The sequence below is a fragment of the Calypte anna genome, chromosome 2, assembly GCF_003957555.1.
Source record: "Calypte anna isolate BGI_N300 chromosome 2, bCalAnn1_v1.p, whole genome shotgun sequence".
Lineage (NCBI taxonomy): Eukaryota > Metazoa > Chordata > Aves > Apodiformes > Trochilidae > Calypte > Calypte anna.
Window position 1 is genome coordinate 25,301,817 of NC_044245.1, and position 25,568 is coordinate 25,327,384.

General features: G+C 42.2%; 2 protein-coding genes across 4 annotated transcripts in view; one reads left to right on the top strand and one right to left on the bottom strand.

Moving 5' to 3' along the window:
• Positions 1 to 15,327, top strand: part of DYNC1I1 (dynein cytoplasmic 1 intermediate chain 1) — a 186,813-nt gene extending 171,486 nt beyond the window's left edge. For both annotated transcript variants that reach the window (XM_030444777.1, XM_030444778.1), the window contains exon 17: positions 14,357 to 15,327. In XM_030444777.1, the coding sequence (XP_030300637.1) occupies positions 14,357 to 14,467 (111 nt within the window). In that variant the 3' untranslated portion in view covers positions 14,468 to 15,327. The remainder of the gene's footprint in view (positions 1 to 14,356) is intronic.
• Positions 15,328 to 21,664: 6,337 nt separating this feature from the next.
• SLC25A13 (solute carrier family 25 member 13) overlaps positions 21,665 to 25,568 on the bottom strand; it is a 98,795-nt gene continuing 94,891 nt past the window's right edge. For both annotated transcript variants that reach the window (XM_030445562.1, XM_030445561.1), the window contains 3 exons: positions 23,933 to 24,091; positions 23,759 to 23,849; positions 21,665 to 22,887 (listed from right to left, as the gene is read on the bottom strand). In XM_030445562.1, coding sequence (XP_030301422.1) covers positions 22,698 to 22,887; positions 23,759 to 23,849; positions 23,933 to 24,091 — 440 coding nt within the window. In that variant the 3' untranslated portion in view covers positions 21,665 to 22,697. The remainder of the gene's footprint in view (positions 22,888 to 23,758; positions 23,850 to 23,932; positions 24,092 to 25,568) is intronic.

The following is a 25,568-nucleotide window of genomic DNA, read 5'->3' on the forward strand; positions in this document are numbered from 1 at the left end:
TCAGTCTGTTTCGGTACTTAAATAAGCTGGAGCAGAGGCTTGTGTTCTTAATGACAGCCTTTATTAGAGAAGCTTTTTTTTCAAGAGGGAAAACTGAGCCATGATGAAACTAATCTGTCTTACCCAAGGTTGTTGCAGTCTGGAGCTCTTCATCTCCAGTGCCAGTCTAGGGCCTTGAACTTTCCTTTTCCTCCCACCTCTTGCACATCCTGCAACATAGCTGCCTCTCTCTGCCCTTCCCAGTCACCTCTCTCATGACCTGACTTCCAAAGCAGATTCATAAAATTGATGTTATTTAAAAGATGACATCTTACTCAAATAATTTCCCATCTTGTTTAAAAGTGTGTATTTTTTTTAAAAGACTTGAAACCTGTCAGGGAGGGGTGTAGGTCTTGGTTACTTGGAGAGGGTAGTAGACTGTAGAAAGAGGCTGAAGAATTTGGTGTCACTAGCCAAGGGTGTCTGATCCTGGTGGCAATATAGATGTCTCATGTTTTTATAGAGAGAGGAGTGCTTGGTATCAGAGAGCAAGAACTAGTGAAGCTGAGGATGTGCTACCATTGGAGCATGTGGCTGCAAGCCATGTCAAAAATTAGAATAATATTTTTAACTAGCAGAAGGCTGAAGTTCCAGGACAGGTAGGGACAGTGGGACAAACAGCCTGTCCACGAGGAGCTTGTGAATAAGATTTTGTGATAAGCTTGTCTGTGATACAGCAGTGAGTCGTGCCTGGTGAAAGGAGGCTTTTCCCTGCCTATGGTGGTTTGCTTGTTCTTGGGAATGACAGACTTTCTTCTGTTTCATTGTACATGTAAATGAATATGATATCCCGTTTTCATTTTACTACTGGAATATTACCTGTTAAAACCAAAGGAGGGATTACCAGATTTTTTACAAAGGTCTGTGTTTTCTCATTTGTTGATTAGACAGTGAAATTGATTGAGCTTTAGTGAAAACAGACAAAAAGGGTAAAGTAGGGGAGGGGGGTTAAATGGTCATACTAAAATCTCAGTTGATTCTTTATTCATGCCTCCCAGTTGCTTATGATGAACTATTTCAGTAGTTCGTCAGAGGCAGCTTAGTAGCTCCCTGGAGAATTTCATGGGGTAAAAAGACAGGGGTTTACAATATGATACAAACATCTTTTATAAGAATTCCTCAATTCCTCATCATATGAAATAAAAAGCTTAAGAAAACCAGTCAACCAACCAGCAAAAATCTTGCTCCAGTCCTTTTTTTTTCTCCAGTTGTACACTACTTTTAAAGCTGACGTGTGTTTCCTTTTCCCTTGCAAAGGCTCAGATCCTTCCCCTGCAGAGAGGATCAGAGAGAACAAGCCACATGTGACAGGAGTTAATCATGTAGCTTAATGCACTATTAGAAGGCACTCAGATAACCAAGTGATGAGAGCCACAGAAGAGAAGCTGTAAGAGATCATTCCCTTTCTGCTCAGAAAAGCCTGCAGGAGGGGGAGAAGGGGGAGCTGCTTGTGACAGTCTTCCTGCTGGTATTTTCCTGCCGAACTGGGAAATGCTATAAAGGATCAGAGAGAAAGGGGAAAGGCGGGTTCCAGATCAGACACACCAGTGTGACCACTGTATGTTTAGCACATTGGCACTACTTGTGGCTGGCTCCTCAGTAACTGCTTCTCCTGAAAACCTTTCAAGAGGCTTAGTGGAAAAGATATTCTGGGTCTGGGCTTTCCATGGTAGCTGGAAGTATAGCAGTGAAAGCCAAGCAAGTGCTTTAGCTGATCTGCCCTCTCCTCACTCTGCACCCAGAACACCAGCAGGAAACATAGCTGAAGTCAATGCATGTTAATAGTGTCACAGAGTGTGTATTTAAGTACCTATTTTACCTAGTTAGTCTGTTGGGTGATATTTTCTCTGATTGTTTTTACCTCTTTTCCACTGTAAGAAGCATAACTGAAAAATAGTCATAGCTTTCATTAACACAGAGTATTGAAGGGCAAAGCACCAAATGCAAAGTTTAGTTTAAGCTCATTTTGTGTGCACCAACATGCAGATTTCATTGAAACTCATGTGTTATCACAGTGGTGTTAAAACACATCTGAAAAAAGTGTTGCTTTGTATAATTAATCTCCTTAATGATGCTTGTGTGAGCCCAGCCTGTCACATCCAGTAGCACTTTACATTTTGAGAATCTATAACTGTGTTTCCAGACTTCTTAATTGTTTGCAAAATGGTCTATATTTTAAAGATGAAAATAATATTTAATTTGGAAATTTAATCTGGAAAATTTTAAAACCTACAATACCAGCTGAAGATGAGTCTGGGCCTTAATAAATCCTTTTCAGTGGCTAAAATGCCATATTCGGAGTTTAATTTAAATATGAAATGTATCCTCCAGTGCCTAGAGTGATATCTGAACTAAAAAAAAAAGCAAAAAACAAAGCTGCTATTTCATGGATGAGTTACTACAGGTAATAGAATGTGTGCAGAATCTCAAGGAAGGAAGCAACTCTCCTGCTAACCCAAATCTTAGAGCAGTTCGTCAGCTGCTTTTGGTGAGAGTCCACTTGCCAACCAGGAGCCAGAAAGCTGTGGCAAAAGTCCTTTACAGTTCCTGTTCTGCCAGATTTCCTGACATGAATCATGATGTGGACATGACAGACTTGGTTTGGGAAGGCAGCAAGCTGAGCTGAAGACACCATGATTTATTTCTTCCCTGAGGCACTGGTCCTTCACTCAGCTGAACTTCCAGGGAAGCACCTTGGCCAGTGCAGCTACCCCACATGCTGAGGCTCTAGTATTCAAAGGAAAAATGATGGGACAGTTCTTCCAATCAGAATAGCTGCCAGAAAAAAACCAAAAAAACCCAACAACAACAACAACAACAAAACCAACAACAACAAAAAAACAACAACAAAAAAAAACAAACAAAAAAAAAACCACAAAAAAAACCCCAAACAAACAAAAAAACAAACAAAAGAAAAAAAAAGTAGATATTGGAAATAAAAATATGTTGAAGGCTCATAGAATCTGCTAAGTTGGGAAGGACCAATCAGGATCATCAAGTCCAACTCCTGTCCCTGTGTAGGGCATGCCCAGGATCACACCATGTGCCCCAGAGCCTCATCCAAATGCTTCTTGAACTCAGGCAGGCTTGGTGCTGTGACCACTTCCCTGGAGAGCCTGTTCTACTGCTCAGCTGCCCTCTGGGTGAAAAACCTCTTCCTAATATCTAACCTAAGCTTCCCCTAGCACGTCTTCCTACAATTTCCTTGGGTCCCATCATAGTCACCGAAGAGCAGAGGTCAGCACCTGCTCCTCCTCCTTCCCTAGTGAGGAAGCAGTGAGCTGGGATGAGGCCTCCCCTCAGTCTCCTCTTCTCCAGGCTGAACAGACCAAGTGCCTTTAACTGCTCCTCATATGGCTTTCCCTCCAAACCCTTCACCAACCTCATAGCCCTCCTCTGGACACTCTCCAGTAACTCTGTGTCCTTTTTGTACTGTGGCACCCAAAACCTCACACAGCACTCAGGATGGAGCCTCACCAGTGCAGAGCAAAGTGGGACCATCACCTCCCTCAGCCACCCAGCAATGCACCCCAGTGTCTGTTTGGCCCTCCTGGCTGCCAGGGCACACTGTTGGCTCCTTAACTTCTAGATAGGATACATTTGGTATTTTTAGGCTTTCTAGTACAATGGTGAGAACTGATAACATAATTTGATAGGGGAGGGGTTCTGATCCCTTAGCTCCAAACATTAAAGTTCTGGAAAGTTTTCATTGACTTTGAGAAATGGCTGTCAAAGCAGGACTGAGATCCCCCTGGGAGATGAGTGGCAGGCAGGAAGCCTCCCTGGTTTTCTTAATCAGCCTGTAAAGTGATGGCATTGCAGAAGTGGTGGAAAGGTACAAACTGCAAGAACTTTGATTCTTAGGGCATGGTATCTTTTGAAGCAAAATTGTTGGCTCTTCTGAAGCATGGCAGTTGCTCTTTCTGCTCCCATAGCTACATCTTTATATTAAATCACTCTTCTTTCCAAGATCAGTAGCCTCTGCCATTGAAAGTATCCTCAAAGAGATCCACAGGAGAGGATCCCCACAATGTGGCTGGTGAGAGCACTCTGGCATGCTTAGGAACAGGCTATAAGATTGCAGCTTAACATTTGTATTTTAAAAATAAGATGCGCTCTAAGGAAAAAAAGTAAATCTAAATTTCAAATTTCAGCCTTCTCTTTCAAGATGACTGGTGATTACTCAGTATTTTATGCTTTGTAGTCAATATCAAGTGCAGAATTTTGGTACATTAATTGAAGGAAGCATTATCTCATAGCCTGGGCATCATTCTATCTGCTTAATTCAGGAGAGCCTAAGCCAGCTCTGATATTATAGGTGGAACTGTAGTGTTGTCTACAATTAGAGATCATTTCCGCTTCCTTATTTTCTTCTCCATATTTTCTATCAAGTTTTAATCCTTCAGGCTGAAGTTTTCCATAATTGGTGTTTGCTGCCAGCACAGGTTTTGTTGCTTCTTACTTTTTTTTTTTTTTTTTTTTTTTTAAGATTAAAGACAGTATCATAACACAAAATGAATAACATTCTCAAATTGAGGCAGTTAGCCTTAACTCTGACATTTCCTATCTTTGAAGTGTTGCAGTCTGCAGTCTTAATGTTCTGTTAATATGCATTTGTGTGTCATGTATGTATAATTTATGGACTACATTTTAGCCTGTTTGCCTGTTGGACTGGCATCAAGATGATTGCTGCAGACAAAGAGGAATAAGCTTAGAAGTGAATTAATGGGCATTCAAGTGCTCAAGTTCCCATGTAGGCCCTTTATAGTGCGTATCTTTGTACATATAAATTATTAAAATAACACCATTGTTTGCTTGGTATTCAAAACATAATTTAACATCAACTATGTAACAATTCAGCAGCTACTGTTCTCCTTAGGAGAAACAGTCAAAGTTTGCTGAAAATTGATTCAGTTTGATTGATTTCTGTTTGAGATTAAGCTAATATTTTGTCTTTTTTTTTTTTTTTTTTTTTTTTTTTTTTTTTTTTTTTTTTTTACTGTGGCAGCACTAGTTAAATCAGACCCTGCTGGTGAATTGCAAAGAAATAAATCACAACAGACATTAATCTAGATGAGGGCTAAGTAATTAACTTCATAGAAGGGTGGTGTATACTGTGTCTGTGACACTAGACTGACTGCTGTGCATAGAATAAATGCAGTATTTAAGCTGCCTATGGTATTCCACCCCTTCAATTAAGTAAACAAATATATATAGAGCTACTCTGGAGTGTATCCTTTGTGGTCTAAACACTGTATCTTATTAAAATCATCTGCATGCAGTATGTGGGGTTTGAGTTCCTGCCAGTGGTTTCATCCATTGTTAACAGTGATGCTCAGCTCTCCCAAGAGTTAAATACAGTGGTACTGCACTTATGTAAAAAGGGTGCTCTTGGTTACTTTGGTGGCCATTTCGCTGGATATTACCTCCCACTTTGTTTCCATCCATGTGTGTGGCATAGGGTGTTGCCTGGAAAAATACAGGGTTTTTCAGGGAAAAGAAATCCGTATAGGTTGAGAAAAATATCAAAGGCAGCCTGTAATTGATTCTGGGGGGCAAGACCAGGGCCAGAATAGGTGCATACTCGCCTGCTCTGTGTGTGTATTTATCAAGATATTTAATATTTACATTTACGTATCTTTTTCGACCTCATTGATAGTGATAAAACATCTGTTGAGCTCCAGAAGATAGGATCAGTTGCTTAAAGCGGAACTGTAATTCTTGTTTTTCATTTGTAAGGTTTATGATCCTCATTCTGTAATGTGTTCTCTTTTGCCTTGAAAATTCAACTCATTGTCTGTTCTACTTTTTAGAAAACATTAAGGTAAAGTAGTTCTATTTTATCATCTTTAGAAATACCTTTACCTACAATGTCATAACTGCATTCAGATGTTAATCCATTGCACAAAGTATTTGCAGCAGATTTCTTTTCAATAGAGCACTTGATTTCAGAGGGTGATATGGACAAAAATTCTGCTTAGAGAAAATAGCTAAAGTAATATTTCCCTGAAGCTGCATTTATTTGTTGATGCTATTAAATTGAAAGAATATAAAAATGGTGATAAACCACATACTCAAATAACTTAGTGTGAAGTCTGAGATTTTAGTCATTAAAGTTACTTTACCAGGCTTGCTGTTATCCAAAAATTCAAATTAATCTGAGTCTTTTCTAAGCCTTAATTAGCTGTCTCTTCAAAGAGTGTTTAACTTGCCCTTCTCAAAAGTTATAATAGCAAAAGAGTATTTTAGAGGTGACAGGAACATTAATTTTCATATATTTTTTTATTTTCCCTGCTGGATATGAGATTTTTCTGCAAATACAGCTGTGTTGAAGCCGAGACAAATAAATGGGGCTGTTTAAAATAGGATCAGCCTTTGCTTCCAAACAGCAACCAACCCAAATGCAAGGAATAAAATATGTGAATCAGAAAGCTTCTGATTTCTAGGAGCGTGGTGCCCAGCTATGGAAACCCATCAGCTTAGATCAGAGCAAGGTTTTCTGTGTACACAAATCAACAGGCATTGTGCCTCCTACAAAATGGGTTGGAATGGGTCACAGATTTTTGACTCAGGCATCGCTATCACCCTTGGAGTCTGCCTTGGACCACCGTGCAGCCTCCTCTGCAGATGTGTAATTGGAAACAGTGTGTGGCAGTGGGGTTGTGCAGGTTGGCTGCAGACCACATACTTTGGCAGAACCTTCCAAGCCGTGGTGTAACGCTTCATTTTCAGATTCTCCTTTTACACCTGTGTCCACGAGACGTGTGTGTTAGGAGTGATTGGAGACCACTCTGCTTGGAAAAATTCACCCCTTCAGAGCAACCCCCCCCAGTCAGAGGCAAAGCTGAGGAAGTTCTTCCCGTGGCTGTTTTTGCTTTCAGGTGTATGACCTCTTGGTGAAGACCCCCCCCAAAAAAGTGATGATTACCTGGTGATTGGGGGTGCACAGTATTTTCACAAATGATTGGGACTAGAGGTATTGAATGACTGTCTCAGAGGTGGATAGGTTGACCCATGATGATGTATGTACAAGAAATCAATAGGTTGAACGTGGACAACTGTGCTCCTTTTGAGCCTGTTGGACACTGATTCCTCCAAAGTGGAGACTGCTTTTGTGGAAATTGCATTTTATCTCCTTCTTGGGAGAATCCCCAGAGGAGAGCTGGGCTGGACAAGAGCATTGAGGGATGAAGGCAGGAAGAGTTTTTCTGCTCCCTTCCCAAAGATTTACAGGCTCCAGGGAAGATGACAAGCCAGGAATAAAGTGAAATAGCCTCAATGAATAATTCATTTGCTGGAAAGTGGTTTTTCAGGAAAACTGAAACTGTACAGGGATCTGAACAAATTGAGCTGAAACAGTCATAAAAAAGATGGATAGGAGGGAATTTCAGAAAATATTGAAATATGTTGTAATATCTTATTTCATCCCTTTGGATAGGTTTGTTTAAAAGGCACATTTAAAGGTGCTGGGGTTTTTTGGTCTCAAAATCATTCCTTTCTCTTATTTTTAGTAGACCTAACTTCAATGAGCAAATGTTACTAGAAAGTGCTAAACAATATGAAAATGGAAAGAAATTTCTGTTGATTTATGTCTTTTGAGGCATGGGTTGTTTTGTTGCTTTTCTGCTTGTCTGGAGAGCCCACCATTAACTGTCCCAAATGGCAGCATCGAGAGTTGTCTGGCCAAGGCATCTCCTTTTCCTGAGTTCTTGCAGTTTTAAGAGTAGTAGAGTTCAGTGAAGTTGCTAAAGAGCCCAGTTTCTGGGAAAACGCAGGAAATGCAGTTTGTGTTTGCAAGATCTCTGGTGTGTATGGATTGAGTGCTCTTCACACAGAGGAAATCTCTGCCTTGACCAGAAGACAGAGGAAGCTGTTCCTGGTGAAACTCCCACTCATGTCCCTGCCTGTGGCTATCTGGCTCTGCCACTCTCTCAGCAGATGCACATAAACCATCTCCCACTCAGTACTGGTTTCGAAGGGGCCACGTGTTAGTGCTTCGTGACTGGAAAGCTATCAGGTGAGGGAAATGCAATGCCTGGGGAGAGTGATCACTCAGGAAACACAGGGAAGCTTCACGAAGTTCAGATTTCCAAGGGCTCTGTGGTGGAACCAAGAGATTTGGTTTTGTTGTGCGCAGGATAAACTTTGCCTTTGGGAAGGCAAAGCCAGGTGCTCATGGTGCAGAGCTGGGCTGTCTTTTCCTTTGGGTCTGGTCATTTTATTCTCTGTCTACAGTGGAGAATAGGCAGAAGTTGGAACAATCTTACCTTTAATCTTTGTAGGCCTTTTAAAGCCAAAGTCTACTGTAAGGCCATGACTCTGCAAAATGAATGGGGCACATATTGTAGTTGAGAAATCCCTTCTATCCAAACTGAGATGTTCAGATCCTCTCCAGTCTTGAAAGCACAGCTCAACACATTGTCACCCAAAAGAGAAGAGGGGGAAAATGGTAACAGATACAAGGCTTCTCGCTGGCCAGGATTCTTACCAAATCTGCTCTTCTAAAATCATAGTACTGAAGCTGGTGTAAAAATTAATTCTGAGAGTTTTCTTCACATAAATCAGATTTTTAATATTAGCAAGAAAAAGTTTGTGAACTAGTTTAAGTCATGAATTCTTACATGTATATAGTATGCTGTTTGTTTTATGTTACTGATCATGTAGGAAGCACTTACAGATACTCATAGGTATTGAGTGCTTTTTATTTTATGAAAGTGACTTGGAGAAGGACATCTAAAAAGTTGCAAGTGGTATAAAGAAAATTTTTTTATTATTTTTATTTTTTATTTTTTATTTTTTTTAGAAATGAGAGGATCCCAATTGTCATGAGTTAAATATCTTCACCCAGTTAAAAATGGGCCACCATCGTAACATCTTGGGAAGATGTTTTCCTATACTAAATTCTCACTCCTGTAACCAGCTGAGCATGTGTAACTTCACAAGCAGAAAGAAGCAGGTTGATTTGGATACATAAACCTGTCACAGTTGTGAGTCAGTAGGCTTGCAGGATGAACTCTTTTGATATTTTAAAAGCCAAGCAGAAGACAAAAGTTTGGCTAAAGTTACCACCTTGCTGTAATAATACTGGTTTTCCTCATTAGAATTACTATCTGACACAACCATGGTATTTAAGTCAAAGTAATGTGGGCAATTCAGTCAATTAATTAGGTGTGGGTAGCACTTACCTTCCATTGTGAAGGGATCAAAGGAGAACACTTAATAGCATTTATTTTCTTGTTCTCCTCCATACCTTAGTGTCAGTTCATTCAAATAACCTTCTGACCCAAATGTTAATATAAGGTATTATATTAAGTTATTAAGCTTTGGTGAACATTTCTACCCTCCCTTGACATCATGACTGCTGGAATTCAATAGCTGCTGCTTTGTAGTAATTGGAAGTGGGCTGAAGAAACGTCAAAAATGCCAAGTTTGGGCAAGTGAGGAACCCCCAGGTAGCTCTATACCTCTGTCCTTCTACAAAGTATCTCCTTGTTTCTTACCCCCTGCCCTTGTATTTAAAGAAAAAAGAAAAGAACTTGTGCAAAGAAGCTGAAAGGGAGAATCCATGGACAGGCTCAGGCCTCCAACGCTCTTGGGTGCTCAGTTGAAGGAACTTGAATGGAAAATGACTGGGAGGGGGAGCATTAATCAGACAAGAATTTGATTAGAAGTTTGTGGATATTTCAGTTTTTATTTGCGGTCTTTTGCTGTATAACTATTGTGATTTGATATTAGGGCCTTTACAGAGAGAAGAGGAGGCAATAAAATTTAGTTTTTCCTTTGACTTCATTATTGCCAAGCTTTCCCTCCACATCCCTCAGGAATTTATATTAGAGAGGTTTATTCAACTAACAGTTTATTAGCAGGATTGGCCCCGTGTTGAAAGGATGATGGAGTGCGTGAGATTAAATAAGGTAAAATAAGACCAAGTTCTGCGTAATTAGATTGTGTGTGGGCACTGAATGTATTCATCTCTGTGCTAATGGTATTCACTTCAGTCATTAATTGTTTTGTGAACTGAGTCATTAAAACCAGCCCAGGTCTTGCTAACAGTGTCAGCTAACAGTAATGCCATCAATGCAAACATTTCTGGTGAGATTCCTCAAATTTGAGATTCCAACTCGTTTTAATATGCAAGGCTTTGATTTTCCTTGTCTGCAGCCATGTTGTGGGGTAAACGAAGTTGAACCTAGTTACAACATTGAGATAATTTAATTTTTTTTCTTTAGAATGCCATATTGTCTTCTTCAGCCATTTAATACAGTGTAATTCTTTTAGGACTTTAAAAGGCAAGGAGAAATGAGGCTTTATTAGGTTCAGTAAGACTTTTGCCTAAGATACTGTTCCAATTGAGTGATTTAACTGCTCATTTCATGTTTTCCTTCAAGAGTTTGGTTAATGATAGTGCTGTACATGTCACAAGAAATAAAATCTTTTAGGACACAAGCAATAGTAAGAGGGAAACTGCTACACATCTGGTTTTGGTTGCATCTATGACTGAAGGATCTCTTCACTGTCCCTTACCTTACTATAGAGTACGCTGTAGAGGTGTGTGGCTGGGAGCAAACCTGTGCTGTGGGTACCTGTGTGTTGGTGCTCTGACCTCCCCTCTGCTGTTACTTTTCTTAGAATCATAGAATCATAGAATTGGCTGGGTTGGAAGGGACCGCAGAGATCATCAAGTCCAACCCTTGAACCACTACCGCTGCAGTTACCAGACCATGGCAGTGAGTGCCACATCCAGTCTCTTTTTAACTATTTCCAGGGACAGAGAATCCACTACTTCCCAAGGCAGCCCATTCCAATGTCTGATCACCCTCTCCATAAAGAAATTCTTTCTAATATCCAACCTAAACCTCCTCCGACACAACTTGAGACTGTGCCCTCTTGTCTTGCTGAGAGTTGCCTGGGAAAAGAGATCAACCCCCACCTGGCTCCAACCTCCTTTCAGGGAGTTGTAGAGAGTGATGAGGTCTCCTCTGAGCCTCCTCTTCTCCAGGCTGAACAGCCCCAGCTCCCTCAGTCTCTCCTCATAGGATCTGTGCTCGAGTCCCTTCACCAGCCCAGTTGCCCTCCTTTGGGCCTGCTCCAGGACCTCAATATCCTTCCTGTACTGAGGGGCCCAGAACTGGACACAGGACTCAAGGTGTGGCCTCACCAGTGCTGAGTACAGGGGAAGAATCACCTCCCTGGACCTGCTGGTGACGCTGTTCCTGATACAGGCCAGGATGCCATTGGCCTTCTTGGCTACCTGGGCACACTGTTGGCTCTTGTTCAGCTTCCTGTCAATCCAGACTCCTAGGTCTCTTTCTGTCTGGCTGCTCTCAGCCACTCTGTCCCCAGCCTGTAGCGCTGCTTGGGGTTGTTGTGGCCAAAGTGCTGGACCCGGCACTTGGCCTTGTTGAACCTCATCCCATTGGAATCAGCCCAACTCTCCAGTCTGTCCAGGTCCCTCTGCAGAGCCCTCCTGCCTTCCAGCTGATCCACACTCCCCCCCATCTTAGTGTCATCTGTGAATTTGCTGATGATGGACTCAATCCCCTCATCTAAATCATCAGTAAAGATACTGAACAGAACTGGGCCCAACACTGATCCCTGGGGGACACCACTAGTGACCGGCTGTCAACTGGATGCAGCCCTGTTCAGCACCACTCTCTGGGCCCGGCCCTCCAGCCAGTTCCTAACCCAGCACGAGGTGCTCCTGTCCAAGCTGTGTGCTGACAGCTTTTTCAGGAGGATGCTGTGGGAGACGGTGTCAAAGGCCTTGCTGAAGTCCAGGTAGACCACATCCACCGCCTTCCCCTCATCCACCAGGTGGGTCATCCGATCATAAAAGGAGATCAGGTTGGTCAGACAGGATTTGGTTTTGGAAAGAATGCAGCTGTCTTTCAAACAAAGGCCATAACAGGTCCACATCAGTTTGTGTGAGAGGTGGCTGCCTGAAATGATTTACTCCTGTAACTCTGGTGTCTGCTTCTGGGAAAATTAAAGGATAGGAATGCAGAAAGTGGAAGACAGTGAAAGGAAACCCCAGAGAGTGCAGCAACACCTCTTCCAACACCTCTTATTCTTACTGTGAAGCCACCATGGCTTTCACACAGATTGCATTTCCCAGTGTGGGGCCACAGTAAATCCTGAACTCTGCTATGTTCAGTGTTTCAACACTCAAAAAACCCAAACTCCTACCCCAGCCCTTTATAATATATCTAAGCCACTGATACATATACTATGCCTGGGAAGCTTTAAGCAGTGTTTTTCCACAGAATATTGGATGTAGAGGCTCATTACAAAGTACTTGAAAAGCTCCTCAGCATCAGTGAGATGTGGAGGAGATATTTAGATCCAGTCCTGTCCATACAATCAGCACTGAATTTGCATCAGTGTACATCAGGGCTTTCACCCATTGCTTAATGTTGGGCACATGCACAAGCTCTTTCCCCAGCTGGGCGTACTAGTTCATGTAACAGATCCTTTTTTTTTTTTTTTTTTTAATTTTTTTTTGTGTGTGTCCAGTTATATGTATCACTGTTGGAATGTGAGGAGAGGGAATAATTTGACAGTTCTGTGATTTTGTGTGAATTTCAGCATAGTGTACACAGCCTCACATGCACCTGTAATCTGCTAGTGCCAATGGATGCAGTTAGCCAGATACCTGCTGGGCATTTTTGGTGGTATTTTAAAAGAAGTAAGTCTGAACAGATGGAATATTGTGTACCACAAACTGGATTACCTAAGGTCATCCTAATTTTTTAGTCCATTTGCTATGGTGGACAGCAGATTACTACATGCATCATAGTTATCAAACAGTTCAAGCACTGCATAATACTGTGAAACAACTGGGGTTTTTCTTGTTTTATTCAGGCCATGATCACAAGGCTTCAAGAGGGCAGTGAAAAGCTGCATGGTGCATCTGGATTCTTGTTGCTGTCTTCTGGAATTTGAGTTAATTAAAACAAAATTTGAGAAAACTGCTCTTTTTTTTTTTTAAATATAAAAGATAAAACTATCTCAGTCCTCCACAAAATTGCAGTTTGATCCAACTGGAAATGGCTGCAGTATTATTTTGCCATATCAGTGAATCATTTTATCTGGAAGCTTAGGTATTTAGATTACACATCCTTCTTGAAGCCTTATGTTCAAGAGCTCCTCATTAGAAACGTCAATGGTATTAAATGGAAATGGGTCTTGCATGTTGATGTAAAACCAGTAATGCAGTATCCAGTTAGAATCACACATCCACTATTAAACCATTTCTTGTCAGTGTGAACTCCTTAATGTAGAAGAGGGTAGCTAAAATAACACAATATATTTATTTTACAATTAAGAGCTTTAATGAACTTCAGGAAAATAGTTTCAGTACAAAGTTATAAAAGCTGGGTTACCTTGCACACACTGACCTCAGCTCTGCAAACAATTACACTTGGGCACAGCCTGGCTGGCTTCAAATGGCCACCTCACATGTGTAAAGTTAAACATATATGTGTAGATTTGTAGAGATCAAGGCCTCATGTAGTTTGGCAAACCTAAAAGACTTTAACTGAGAGACATATTTTTCAGCAACACTCCAGCAAAAATCTTGGCCTTGAAATCAGGCAGATAAGGTGCTTTTTTTTCTATTTTTTCTCTTTTTTTCTTTTTCTTTTTTTTTCTTTTTTTTTCTTTTTTATCTTTCTTTACTTTTTTCTTTATTATCTTTCCTTTCTTTTTTCTTTTTTCTTTTTCTTTTCTTCTTTCCTTCTTTTTCTTTATTTTTCCTCTTTTTTCCTTTTCTTCTTTTTTCTTTTCTCTTTTTCTTTTATCTTTTTTCTTTTACTTTTTTCTTTTTCCTTTCTTTTTTTCCTTTCCTTTTTTCTTACTTTTTTCTTTTTCCTTTCTTTTTTTCCTTTCCTTTTTTCTTACTTTTTCTTTTTCTTTCTTTTTTCTTCCTTTTTTCTTTTCTTTTTTCTTCTCTTTTCTTTATTTTTCCTCTTTTTTTCCTATTTTTTTCTTTTTCTTTTTCTTTTTTCTCTTTTCCTTTTTCTTTTTTTTCTTTTTTTTCTTTTTTTTTTTTTCTCTTTTCTTTTTTTTTTTTTTCTCTGCTACTGACTGTGAAAGCTTCTTCCAGATGGTACTGACTTGGAAGCTGCTGGGTTGATCCTGGGAGCGCTTTACAGCCATAGAAATAACCGACCCATCAGGTCCCTTGGGTGAGCCCATGCCCAGGGGCTTCACCATTGCCACAGGAACCCTCCTCGAAGAAAGTGCCTTGATTTGGGGCCAGAGATATCACCAGGTCTCCCCACAGGATCTCCTAATTCCCTGTTGGTTTCTCCCCCAGTTGGCTGTTCCACACAATGACGAATGGACCCGCTTCGCTCGCACCCTGGTGGAAATCCGCGCCAACCGGGCTGACAGCGAAGAGGAAGGGGCTGTGGAGCTGGCGGCCTAAAGGAGGATGAGGATGAGGAGCAGTGCCCACCATCACCCCAGCAGCAGCTTTCCCCTGCCCAGTGCGCCGGTGTTGAGTGTCAGAGTCAGTCTTGCTGTGGCTTTTGATGCCAGTGTACATGCCAGTGTTGCTCAGAGCCTTCCATGTTAATCACGCTGCTTTACACGAGGCTGAAAATATCCAGAGCGTTTTCATACTTTATATTTCTGTCTGAGAGGTAAGAAAGAAAAGACAAATCAACCCTTTATGGGTTTAGTTGTTGCCTTTTAACTACTTAGTAGCTGTATTTAATGGCTAGGAACCCCTGGTTAAACTTGTGCTCACATTGCCCTTCTGGCATAGTCCTATTAAATCCATATGAAGCCAGATATGATTATGTGCAGATGTGGTGTGCTTCACTGTATGGGACTGGGCCAAAGACTTTAGATGTGGTGTTTCACATGGTGACTTACATTATGAATGGATGTACTATACGAAAGTTGCTGCTCCTTATTTATTGCGGTGTGCTGCATGGAACATATTTATTTGAAAGCATTAAAATAAACGATCCTAAAGCATGTGCATAATGAGAGAACTGCATTGTCTGTGTGCTGCTCTAGAGGTTACATTACAGTCCACATAACAATTACAGTACATCAGTTGTGCTTAAGATGTAAGATCTAGAAAGGTTGGCTTGAGTGGGTAGAATGATTTTCCCCCTTTTTTTTTTTTAAGCTGCCTATTATTCCTAGGCACTTTAACTATATTTCAGATACAGTTGGTCACTGATACTTGTCATGCAAGTTAACACTAATAGTCTGACAAAGGGTTGTGGTTCCTGAATATGACACTGGTATTGCCAATAAAATGTATATCAAGCCCAGTCTGTTGCAGAGTGGTTCATCTTTCCTTGCCAGCAGTGCTCAGCGTGTTCATTCTGGGTCACTGGGAAAATGTGACTGCCCTGACTACCAGGAGTCTCATGCAGCTGCTGTGTAAATGGGTACCTTCTGCCAGAGGCACTGGCCAGTGATGGACTTGCATGCATCAGATCCCACTACAAATTTTACATCAGCAGACACTAACCCACGTCAGCATCTAGGCTTGTTTATTATTATTTTTTCATCCATCCCTCACTCTGCATGCTTGCTCACACACACACATACACAGATGCAGAACAACATGGTGCCATATGCATGAAAAGGAATAGGAAAGACAAAGCCTTCTTAAACTCACAAGAGTTAGGCTGGGACAGGGGACATGGAAATATTCTCCCTTACAACAAACACTTGAGGCTTGAGCAAAGAAGTAGGGCACAGACTGATGTCAGGCAAGCTATGGTCCAGAGAGATGTTGGTGAATGCTGACCTTGGTGGTGATGGTGCTGGTGGCATTTGCATCACAGGAACAGACTGAGCCAGATAACTGAGTTTAACAGTCATGGGGTCACTGTCACTTGGGCAGGCAAGTGAACCATTACAGCAGGGAACACTGAAAGTCAGACAGCAATAAAGATTTTTTATTTTATTTTTTTTAGGTTTGGAGGGAACTGAATGTCATTTCTGGGCAGTGATATTGAGGAATGTATCATCTGATGCTCTTCAGAGCTGTGGTCAAACATAGAATCCCTGGGAAGCCCCTGCCCTGCTAAAAGCAGGAAAATTAATCCTCTGGGATTAATTAATCCTAAAGAAATTAATCCTCTGGGGAAGCTGGATTTGTCTTGTCCTCTTGGTTAGAAAAAGCTCCCAGTGAGAGTGCATGGGCTGTTTTCTTCATGGTGGAACCTGAAGGTATGTCCTACTGCCTATGGACACAAGACCTGAAGCTATCTCCTAGTATCCATGGAAGGAATCAGCCAGGTGGGCTGGGATAAGCAGGGTCTTACCCCATATGAGGTACTTCACACAGCACAGGAACATCTGGCATTGCTCTGGTAGCTCCTTGAGAGATGGAGCCATGCGTTAGGGAGCCCTGTGTGCCTGCTGCTCCCCTGGGTGATCATGAAGAAATAGTGTAGCTCTCAAAGCACTTTTGTGTGCTGAAGGTGAATTCTAATCATCAGGTGAGACACCTGTAAAGCAGTGTTTTAGACAACATCTCTGTTGGATTTTGTTTTGGTTTTTTTTCCCCAGTTTCTCTGTTTTGCTTTCAAAAAGCACCAGTAAGGGTTCCTTACGTAGGTACAGCAGACATGGTGCAATGTGGAAGGGAGGAAGTGCAGTTTGGCCATGATGGGGGCACAAGATGAGGAATTCATGTGCATGGAGAAATACCACAAAATACTGATGTCACTGGGGAGACAGGAGGGGCAGCTCACTAGCCTGCAAGCCCCTAAGGTAAATCCACATCTGGAAGTGTGGGGATACAGTGTGATTATGCCCTTTGTGTAATGGGAAGGGCATTTCATCCATGGAGGATGGATGCATCCATGGAGGAGGGGCTGCATATTCACCTTCTTTATGGCAGTAATAACTTGTAAAATGGCTTTAAGAACAACCTCAGAAGACCTTCAGCATTTGCTTCTGTGTTCAAATGAATACAAGCAAAGTTTGGTGGTTTTTTTTGGTTTTTTTTTGAGTGGAGCTCAGCAGTACACAGAGGAAACGAGGAAAAGATCCAGATTTCCACAGAAATGACCAGGTTTGTATATAGAGATCAACAGCATGAAAGGACCATTAGATGCAGCTGAAGCAGGTGGATGAACACCCAATGAGAATAAGAATCACTGAATCATTTAATCTCTCTCTGCTGGTCCTGCCTGCCTTGTGGTGGTTTCTGACCAGCCCTTGCTGCTGCCCTTCCAGGAATCTCCAGCAGTTTTTGTTTGATTGATTGATTTTCCTGCTGCTAAACAAATAGCCCCACCTTATTTGCTTTCCAAGAGAGCTTGTGTGACAAAAGATGTTCTTCAGAATCTGCCTGATAGGGAAATAAATACAAAATGACTATTTTCAGTAAAAAGAAAGCATCTTCTCCGGGATCTTTTACCTATGAACATCTGGAGAACAGAAGGAAGAGCATGGAGAATAAATACACCTCATACTCCAGCACTGCTGGGACATTGTCATGCCTGATCCAGGCGTGGAATGAGTTAGAAAACAGCCAGGCTCTCCTTTAGGGCCATTGTAAGCCAGAGCTTTCTATAAAGGATAAAGACTGTGTGCTCAGATGGAGCTGGAGGGGGCTTCACAACCAGAAGGGTAAGAAGTAGGGAAGCCAACTGAGGAAGAAGCAGGTGAGTGGCAACGTGAAGATGAGCAATGTGAGCTAAGGAGGGAAAAGCTGAATTGAGGTTTAGGATGAAGGAGAGGGCCATGAGGTGGATCTGGAAGAAAAAACTGTCCTGTGCTTGATGAAGGGAAGACCAGAGTCTCCCTTGCATTCAGTGTCAAGGATCAAAGCTACACCAACACAAGTGAGAGGCAGAAGGATGGTGTCAACAGGGACTTGGGATTTGTTTTGTGAGGAGCTGTGAAAGGACATGGGGACAACATGGCACGTGGCACTAGGGCTGGGAGCTGAAGGCATTAGCCAAAAGGGGAAGCAGGGCTGCTTCACCTTTGTGACATGTGCTCTGTTCATGCAGACAGAGGGAGAAGATGGCCAGGGCACACTGAAAGAGCACCCACTCAGCATTGGCCAAACTGGAACCTGGTCAGGACACACAAAAGCCAAGCACGGGGCTGGAATGCCAGGCTCCCGTGTAAATAATACAACTTGGACCAAGTGGATGTTTGACAGGAGAAAATGAAATGGGGTTCTTCCCAAGTCTGAGCATGTCAGAGACATCTCCATGGACTGTCAGAGCAAGTATTTGCTGCTTGAGATTAGGGTCAGCAGAATTGCCTCAAGCTTGCGACTTCAAAGAGAGAAGGCATATGAGACAAATGGTGCTGGGTTGCAATGATCCAGGAGCTGCAGCATTTTCCACAGGGTACTCAGCTGTGCTCCACAGTGAATATTCCAAGATGAAAGGTACTTCCTCCTGGGTCTCAAAACCAATGTCCCAAGCATTTGCTATTTCTGAAAACATGAACCCCTACCACATCCTGGAACATCACAAGATCTTCTTGCAAATGACAGCTTCTGTCTCTGGTGCAACTAGAAATAGGTTTCTTCACACAAGACATGGGAAAAGGCCTGAAGATGTGTTTTTTCTCAAGAGAAAAGCAACTTTAGATTTAAAGGAAGCAGTAGAAAACTGGAAACCCCTCAAAGAGCTGTGGGGTTTCTGACCAGTGACTGACAGAGGAGACTCTGCTGTCACCAGCAGTCCTAATGAAGGACTAATGTGTGCCTCTTACAGGACTAGTAGCCTGGAAGCTTGTAGGACTGGCTCTCCTAGGAAGAAATAAGCAGAGCTACTTCTGTAGCAGAACAGCTGTTTGGAGCAAGCATGAAGAGAGACCTGGCAGCCCTCTGCAGTGTAACCAGAACAACTGGAATGAATCTGGCAAGCAATGGTACTGCCTTCCAGCGTGATGAGGAAGAGCAGAAGGAGCAGTTAAAAATTATGAATATGCATCTTAAAATACCATTTCTGTCTGAAGGGCAATACGCAGCTTGATGACATCCTTAGGCTGTCATAGCCTGAGCTCTCCACTGCCCACCATGCAGAAAGCAGAACTGCTGTATGGCACGTGGCATTAAAGAAACCACTTCATCCCAGGCTGCTTCTGTGGTTTTTGCTGTGTTTGAAGCTTCCTGAAGACACTGTAAATACAAATGTCTTGAGATTTCTGTATTCTCAACCATTAAATAACTTACAAATTATCACCGTCTCTGGATATTGTGGCAAATACTTGAACTGAAAGCAGCCTGAATATCCCAGCAGTGTTTCAGCTGTCACTGCAAGGCAGGATGGTTCCTGTTTGTCCCTCTGCCACGTGTGCACTGGGGAGCTGAGGAGCTCAGCAGTGAGCACTGTGCCACGGGTGTACATCCTGGGGTGTATGGCAGGGACATTCCCGAGCTCTCCGTCCCCTCCTAAGGAAGGTGCAAGGCAGTTTGTCGGGTTTCATATTTTTAGCAGGCTTAGAAAAACCTGCTCGAGTTATTTTTGAAGCCTGTGGTATGTTTGTTCACAAAAGTGTCCCTGCAAACTGTCAATATTAAGTCAGCTTAGACCCAACCCATTCCCTGAGGACCCAGCAGAAAAGGATCCCTCAGCTTCTGCTGACCCAGAGAAACACAAACACAGGGTAAGTGCTTCAGGGACACCCCCACTCCACTTCCACACTGATAGGTAACATCACCAATATTGGATAATTTCTTTCTTCTGGAAGTGCTATTACAGGCAGATAGCTGGACTGCAGGAAGAAAGCGAGGTTACATTTTATCCCATTCCTCCCACGCTTGGCATAACTCATCCAGAAACCCAAAGAGGACAAATATTGTCCTCAGGGCCCTTTGTTTGTTTCTAAGGCAATCTGACAATTTTTTAGCCTGTGAGCTTTTCAGAGCAGGAATGCATCCTTTTGTGTCTGGAGGAAGCTGACTGTGGACACAGATCTTCCCCAAGATCTCCAGGCAGAGCTGTTGCTTGCTATGAAACATTTTGAACTGGGTGCATGTTATGAAGTAGTTATTGACTCTTCAGCCCTTCTGCCCCTGTCTCCATCCTCTAGTAGCCATGAAAAGAAGGGCACAAGGTCTGAACAAACCCCCCAAAACCATCAAAGGGGGTGGCAAGTGCCACCATGGGTGGTAGTGTGGGTGTCAGCCCAGCCTTGCTCATCTGCCCACCAGGGAGGAGGTGAAGGCTCAGGCCCTCTGAGATGAACCTGCCAGAGGAGAGCTGTGTCTGATCTTCATCCCATGGCTGGGAGCCTTATTCCTTCATATCTGAAATAAAGGATTTCATACATTTACTGCCAGGATTGAGAAAGAGAGGGCAGCAGTAGGCAGGGGAGCCAGTCAGAGTTTGCTTGTGTTTTATGAAACAAAACAAATCTTTTTTATCACATGGAAAGTTGTTCAAGTATTAAAATAAACCATCTCTAATTCCTCTTCCTTTCCCAGCTGCGAGGCCCTGGCTGTGCTGGGGTTCAGTGCTGGTGGCAGAGGGATGTGCTGTGGCCAGGGCAGCCTGGGTGTCCCCCTCTGTGCTGCCCAGGAGAGCAGCTGCTGGCTGAACAGACACACGTGGCACTTCTCTCTCAGACCAGGAGGAAAGTGCAGCTCAGTATTCAGACATCTTCTTGAGCTGCACACCTTCCACAGACACCTTGACATCAGGTACAAGTGAGGGATGAAGTATAAAACCAGCTCCTAAATAGCCTAAAATCTCAAACGTCAAGCACATTTTTATGACAAACCTTAACCAAAAAACCTGACAGTTTTGGAGTAATACAGGGGTCAGTATTTTTCCCTCTTTCTGGAGCAAAGGAGCTGTCATTTGGGGAGACTCAGATATACAGGGTAGAGAGGTAGCAGCCAGCAGCTGTCAGAGCCCAGCACAGACTCTGCTTCAGTCAGACTCCAAGATGCAGCTACAGAGATGTCACCTTCTGCCCTTGCTTTCACGTTGCACGAGTACTGTAGATGCTCGTCCTGCCAGGTCTCCATGTCACTGGTAACTTCAAAATGCAAATTAGTCCACAAGAATAATTCTCATGATGACTCAAACACAAAGACAACGATGGAGTGATTTCCATTTCTGAAATTCCACAACTTCTAGCACAACAACATGGTTTTGCATCTCTAACTTGTTCTTCTGCAAAGATACTCTGATTCCACCTATGCATTCCCTCAGTTTACAGTCAATGTTGAAAGAGTGCCTCCACCCCAAAAAGACAAGCAGGACCAAATTCTTCCTGGTCTTAAGAGGTGTCACAAAAGACACCCAAAAATACCTTCAACTGAGTAGACAGTCAGACTATTCCAGAGGTGTCACAGAAGACACCCAAAAGTACCTTCAACTGAGTAGACAGTCAGACTATTACTGACACATTAACCTCCCCTCAAAAGTAAAGATCAAAATACCAAAATTCACTCTGATCCTGTTTTTTGAATGAGGAAAAATGTCTTTTTTTGGTGACATCATGCACCAACAGATGTCTTTCTACACTGGGAAATTCAGGTAATTTGCTCTTAAGCTGCAGGTCTTTTTATAACTTGCATGTCCAAATCTTAACTTTATCTTAAATTATAACTGAGGTTGAAGGAGACATTTGATGTTCTATGCTACTTCTGTAACAGAATACCATGTGTGCATCTGTTTGAAAGGTTTATTTCTATCTCCATAAATACATCATTTTCTAAACACTGTGCAAGGCACCAAAAAATTAAGTAAAATCTTTTCTTTTAGAGTATTTTAATCTTTTTCAAGTCAATGAAGTAAATAAGAATCTGAAACCACCTATTTGCCAATTACAAGCCAGCAGTTAAGGCAGGTACCATTGATACAGTGCATGAATTTCCTATTGCAGTTATTTAAACAAGCAGCGTTTTACTATAGAAGTGCATATACAAACTGAATTCCAAACACCAGCAACCCAAGATAGGCACCTAGTTATGAAATTTCCTTGGATGTGTAGGAGAATGCCAAAAGTTCTGCCATAAAGTGCAAAGACTATGGACAATAACACTTTCTTTTGAGCGTTTTGATACCAGTAACATAATACAACGGCTAAACATTTATAAATGTGGTTTCCATTACAAAAACATGTTCCACATAAAAGCTTTGTAATACAATCCAGAAACAGAACTTGTGCGTGTACATATTTAAAAAGTTGAAGCTGTGCTGGCATACTTAGGTACCGGGTATATATTTGCTGACCTCTACAGACACACATTAGGTTTATATCCAATTTACATGTACAGTCAAGATCATTCCACTTTGAGCACCGTGATATCCACTGAGTTTTTCCATCTGAGTGACAATGTGCAACATCCACCCTGGTAATCTGCACCCGAGCATTGCCTGTAAGATGATCTGGTTCACAGCTCTCAGCCAGCCCTTCCCCAGTAAACGGAACCTAAAATTAGTGTCTTCCCAACACAAGCACATGTCAGATGTGGACAAATACATTCATGGTCCCAAACTTAAAACAACTGGTAAGAATTTCACAGTGATCTGGTTAAGGAAGCACAAAGACAAATGATTACATTTAAGATGAAAATTGCCTTAAAACTCAAATGAAGCCAAACTGTTATATGATGAGAAGCTAAAGGAATGAAGTATCAACCAATTAGAAAAGTGGCTCTTTCCCAACTAATAACAAAAAAAAAATCTACAGCAATAAACTTAGGGTCCTACTGCTGCAGCAGCTTTTGAGGTAGGCGGCAATGGCTTAAACCGAGGTAGGTAAAGTCCAAACTTGTTTTCAATCCCTGCAAAAGTGGCAACTGCCAATTTATAACCACCAACATGGTCAGGGTTAGGAGCAGGGAGTGTGATCCTAGATTTAGGAACTGGCTCTGATCCAGCTGGTTTTCTGCAAAATAATAAAAATAATAAATTAATTTCCACAGAGTAAAAACAGTATTCATAAAAATCTCCTCCATAAAGTAAACTGAAGGAGACATCTGGGTGTACCTCCCAGTAAGTAACTAGATTAAATGCTACAATGTAATGAGAAATACCCTGTTTTAAAACCTCCCAGAAAAGCTAGGAGCCTTCATGTTCAGTTAGCATAGTCAAACCCAGATAAAATTTCTAGTGTATTAATCAAAAGGGCAGTGCGGGGCAGCAAAGGTTTGCAAGTCTCTGCCACAGTGCACAACCAATCCTGGAATCTAGCAGAGTAATTTTTGTGGTGGCTTTCAAACTACTGTCCCCAAAGCTTTGTAAATGGCCTGCAGCTGCTCCTGGGACCACATTAACCATCCCTCTGTATCATCAGCAAAGAGGAGGAGGCAGAGGTGAAACTCCAACAAAGAGGTGTTGGACTTGGTGACACATAGACTTTTTTGCATGTCAAATGCCCTGCCTAATCAGGGATGCAGCCCCTCCACCAAACTAATGAGGAGTAATGTGTGTATCCTGACCTGACAGGCCTCACATTTTCCCTGCAGTTATTTCCCCAGCCCATTATTTAGCCTCTCACTGTCTCTGCTTATACTAACACAGGTCCCCAGCTTGACACAGTGGTATAAAACATGGCAAAGTCTTGCTGCAAAACAGGTACTGGAATAACATCCTATCCTCCACCAGTGTTATGTGGCTTAAATAAGATTTACAAAGCCTCTGCAACATGTTCTCCACAATAGCAAGATCTTAACTTGGACCATGACATGCTGAGCAGCACTAAGATCCACAAAGAACCAAATGCAGCTTCAGGGTCCCAAGCAACACCCCATACTTACACTCCTCCGAAGTCCACGTAAAACCACCTCTGCAGTAGCTCGTAAGTCACCAGAGTCACACCAAACTGAGGAGAGGATCGAAACACACGAGCTTGAAGGAAAAGAAAAGAGTTCCTAAGTGACAAAAAAACCACAATCTGAAATCACTTCTTAATCAAAGCTCTTTCTACAAACCTCCTGCTCCTTTCCACAGAGCCTTGGGACCTTCCTCTCGAAGGATCTTCACAAAGCAGTCTACAACACCACTGTAGGTGGTCTGTCCTGCCCGGGCTGCCACCTGTAGCCTTGTTTTGATGACATCTGCAGGGGTCACCAGCGAGGCTGCAGGCATACCTGCACAACACAAAAATCATCAGGAGGGTACCACCAACTCATCATATATTCTAGACACCTCATTTACTCAGGGATAACCAGGCCTTTCATCCTTACATCGGGAGAATCCAGCCACATTTGCTTTAAGAAGAAGCTGAGGAGAACAAGCAACAAGAGGCAGTGGTCCTGGACATGGCTTCACTCAGAGAGAACTCCTAGAGCCACAACCATACCACATGCTTCCTGCCGAGCTGGGAGGTACAGCCTGGATTTTTCAGTGCTAACCAGAAACTTGCATAGTTAATGAGCACCAAGTTTTTGAAGGTGAGGTTGATCTTTGCCTTTCCTATTCACACCTCTCTGTAGTTCCTGGCATTCTGGTTGCACACTGTGCTAGAACAGCCCATATGGACACAAACACACACACACACTGAGAAAAGGTAACACCATGCCACTTCAGCAAGGCATGACAGCTACAGTTTAAAAAAGAGTTATCCCTCCCACCAGGAATGGCAGACTGCTCAGCTGCAAAACCACAGCTGACATACCCATCAGAACATTTGGAGGAAGATTTAAATTTACCCTGGCAGATAGTCAACTGAAAGCAAAAAATGATAAATTACCAATGGGTAGTATTTCTGAAATCATTCCTATCCAAACTGGGACTGCCCATGTTTAGAATTGAGAAGAAAAAAAGAAAAGCACTGAGACTGTACCCAGAAGACACTGTCTCTTATGGTTTTATTACTTTTCCATTCTGCATCTCTTCCAAAACAACTTGGTAAGATGTAAATGCACAGACCTCTTTCTTTTTTTTTTTTTTTTTAAAGGCTTAATAATTCAGTAACAACTTTTGTCCAAACCAGCATGGTCTGGCTTCAAGCACCAGAGCACCCTTCCTGCAGATTGTTTTGAGAGATATAAGCATGTGCATATTACCAAAATAAGAACTCCTCCTCCTCTCCCAGACCCTCCAAAATAACACACACACACAGTGGTCAAACTGGCAGGCAAGTGCTAAAACCCATTGAGGGTTTCTGAACTCCATAAATGTTGGAATTCCTCTCTGTTTAGCCTCCCTCACACCAGGATACTGGTTGAGTCTTCAATTTAAAGCTGGACTTTTGTCCTTCAAAAGCCAACCAGTGTTTTCAAGGAAAACCAAAGGACATACTTAGAAGCAATTCTGCTTACTACATGTTGACTTCCATCTCCTTATTCCTCTTTGCTTATTACTGAGGATAATTTGCAGTTAAAGATGTTCTTAATCCTCCTTTTAGGAGCTATGTGTACAGGACAAAAGCCTTTTACAGACAAATAAAAATTTACAGGTTGCTGCTGTAAGGAGCTCACAATCGAAATGGGACAAATGGCACAGCAGGAGCTGACAATAAAAAAGAGGAGTGAGGGGAGGAGAAGGAAGTTCATGGAGGCATAAAGCAGATGGAGCAAATTAGAGCGAGATCCTGTAGCTGATATTAGAATCATCTCAGAAAAG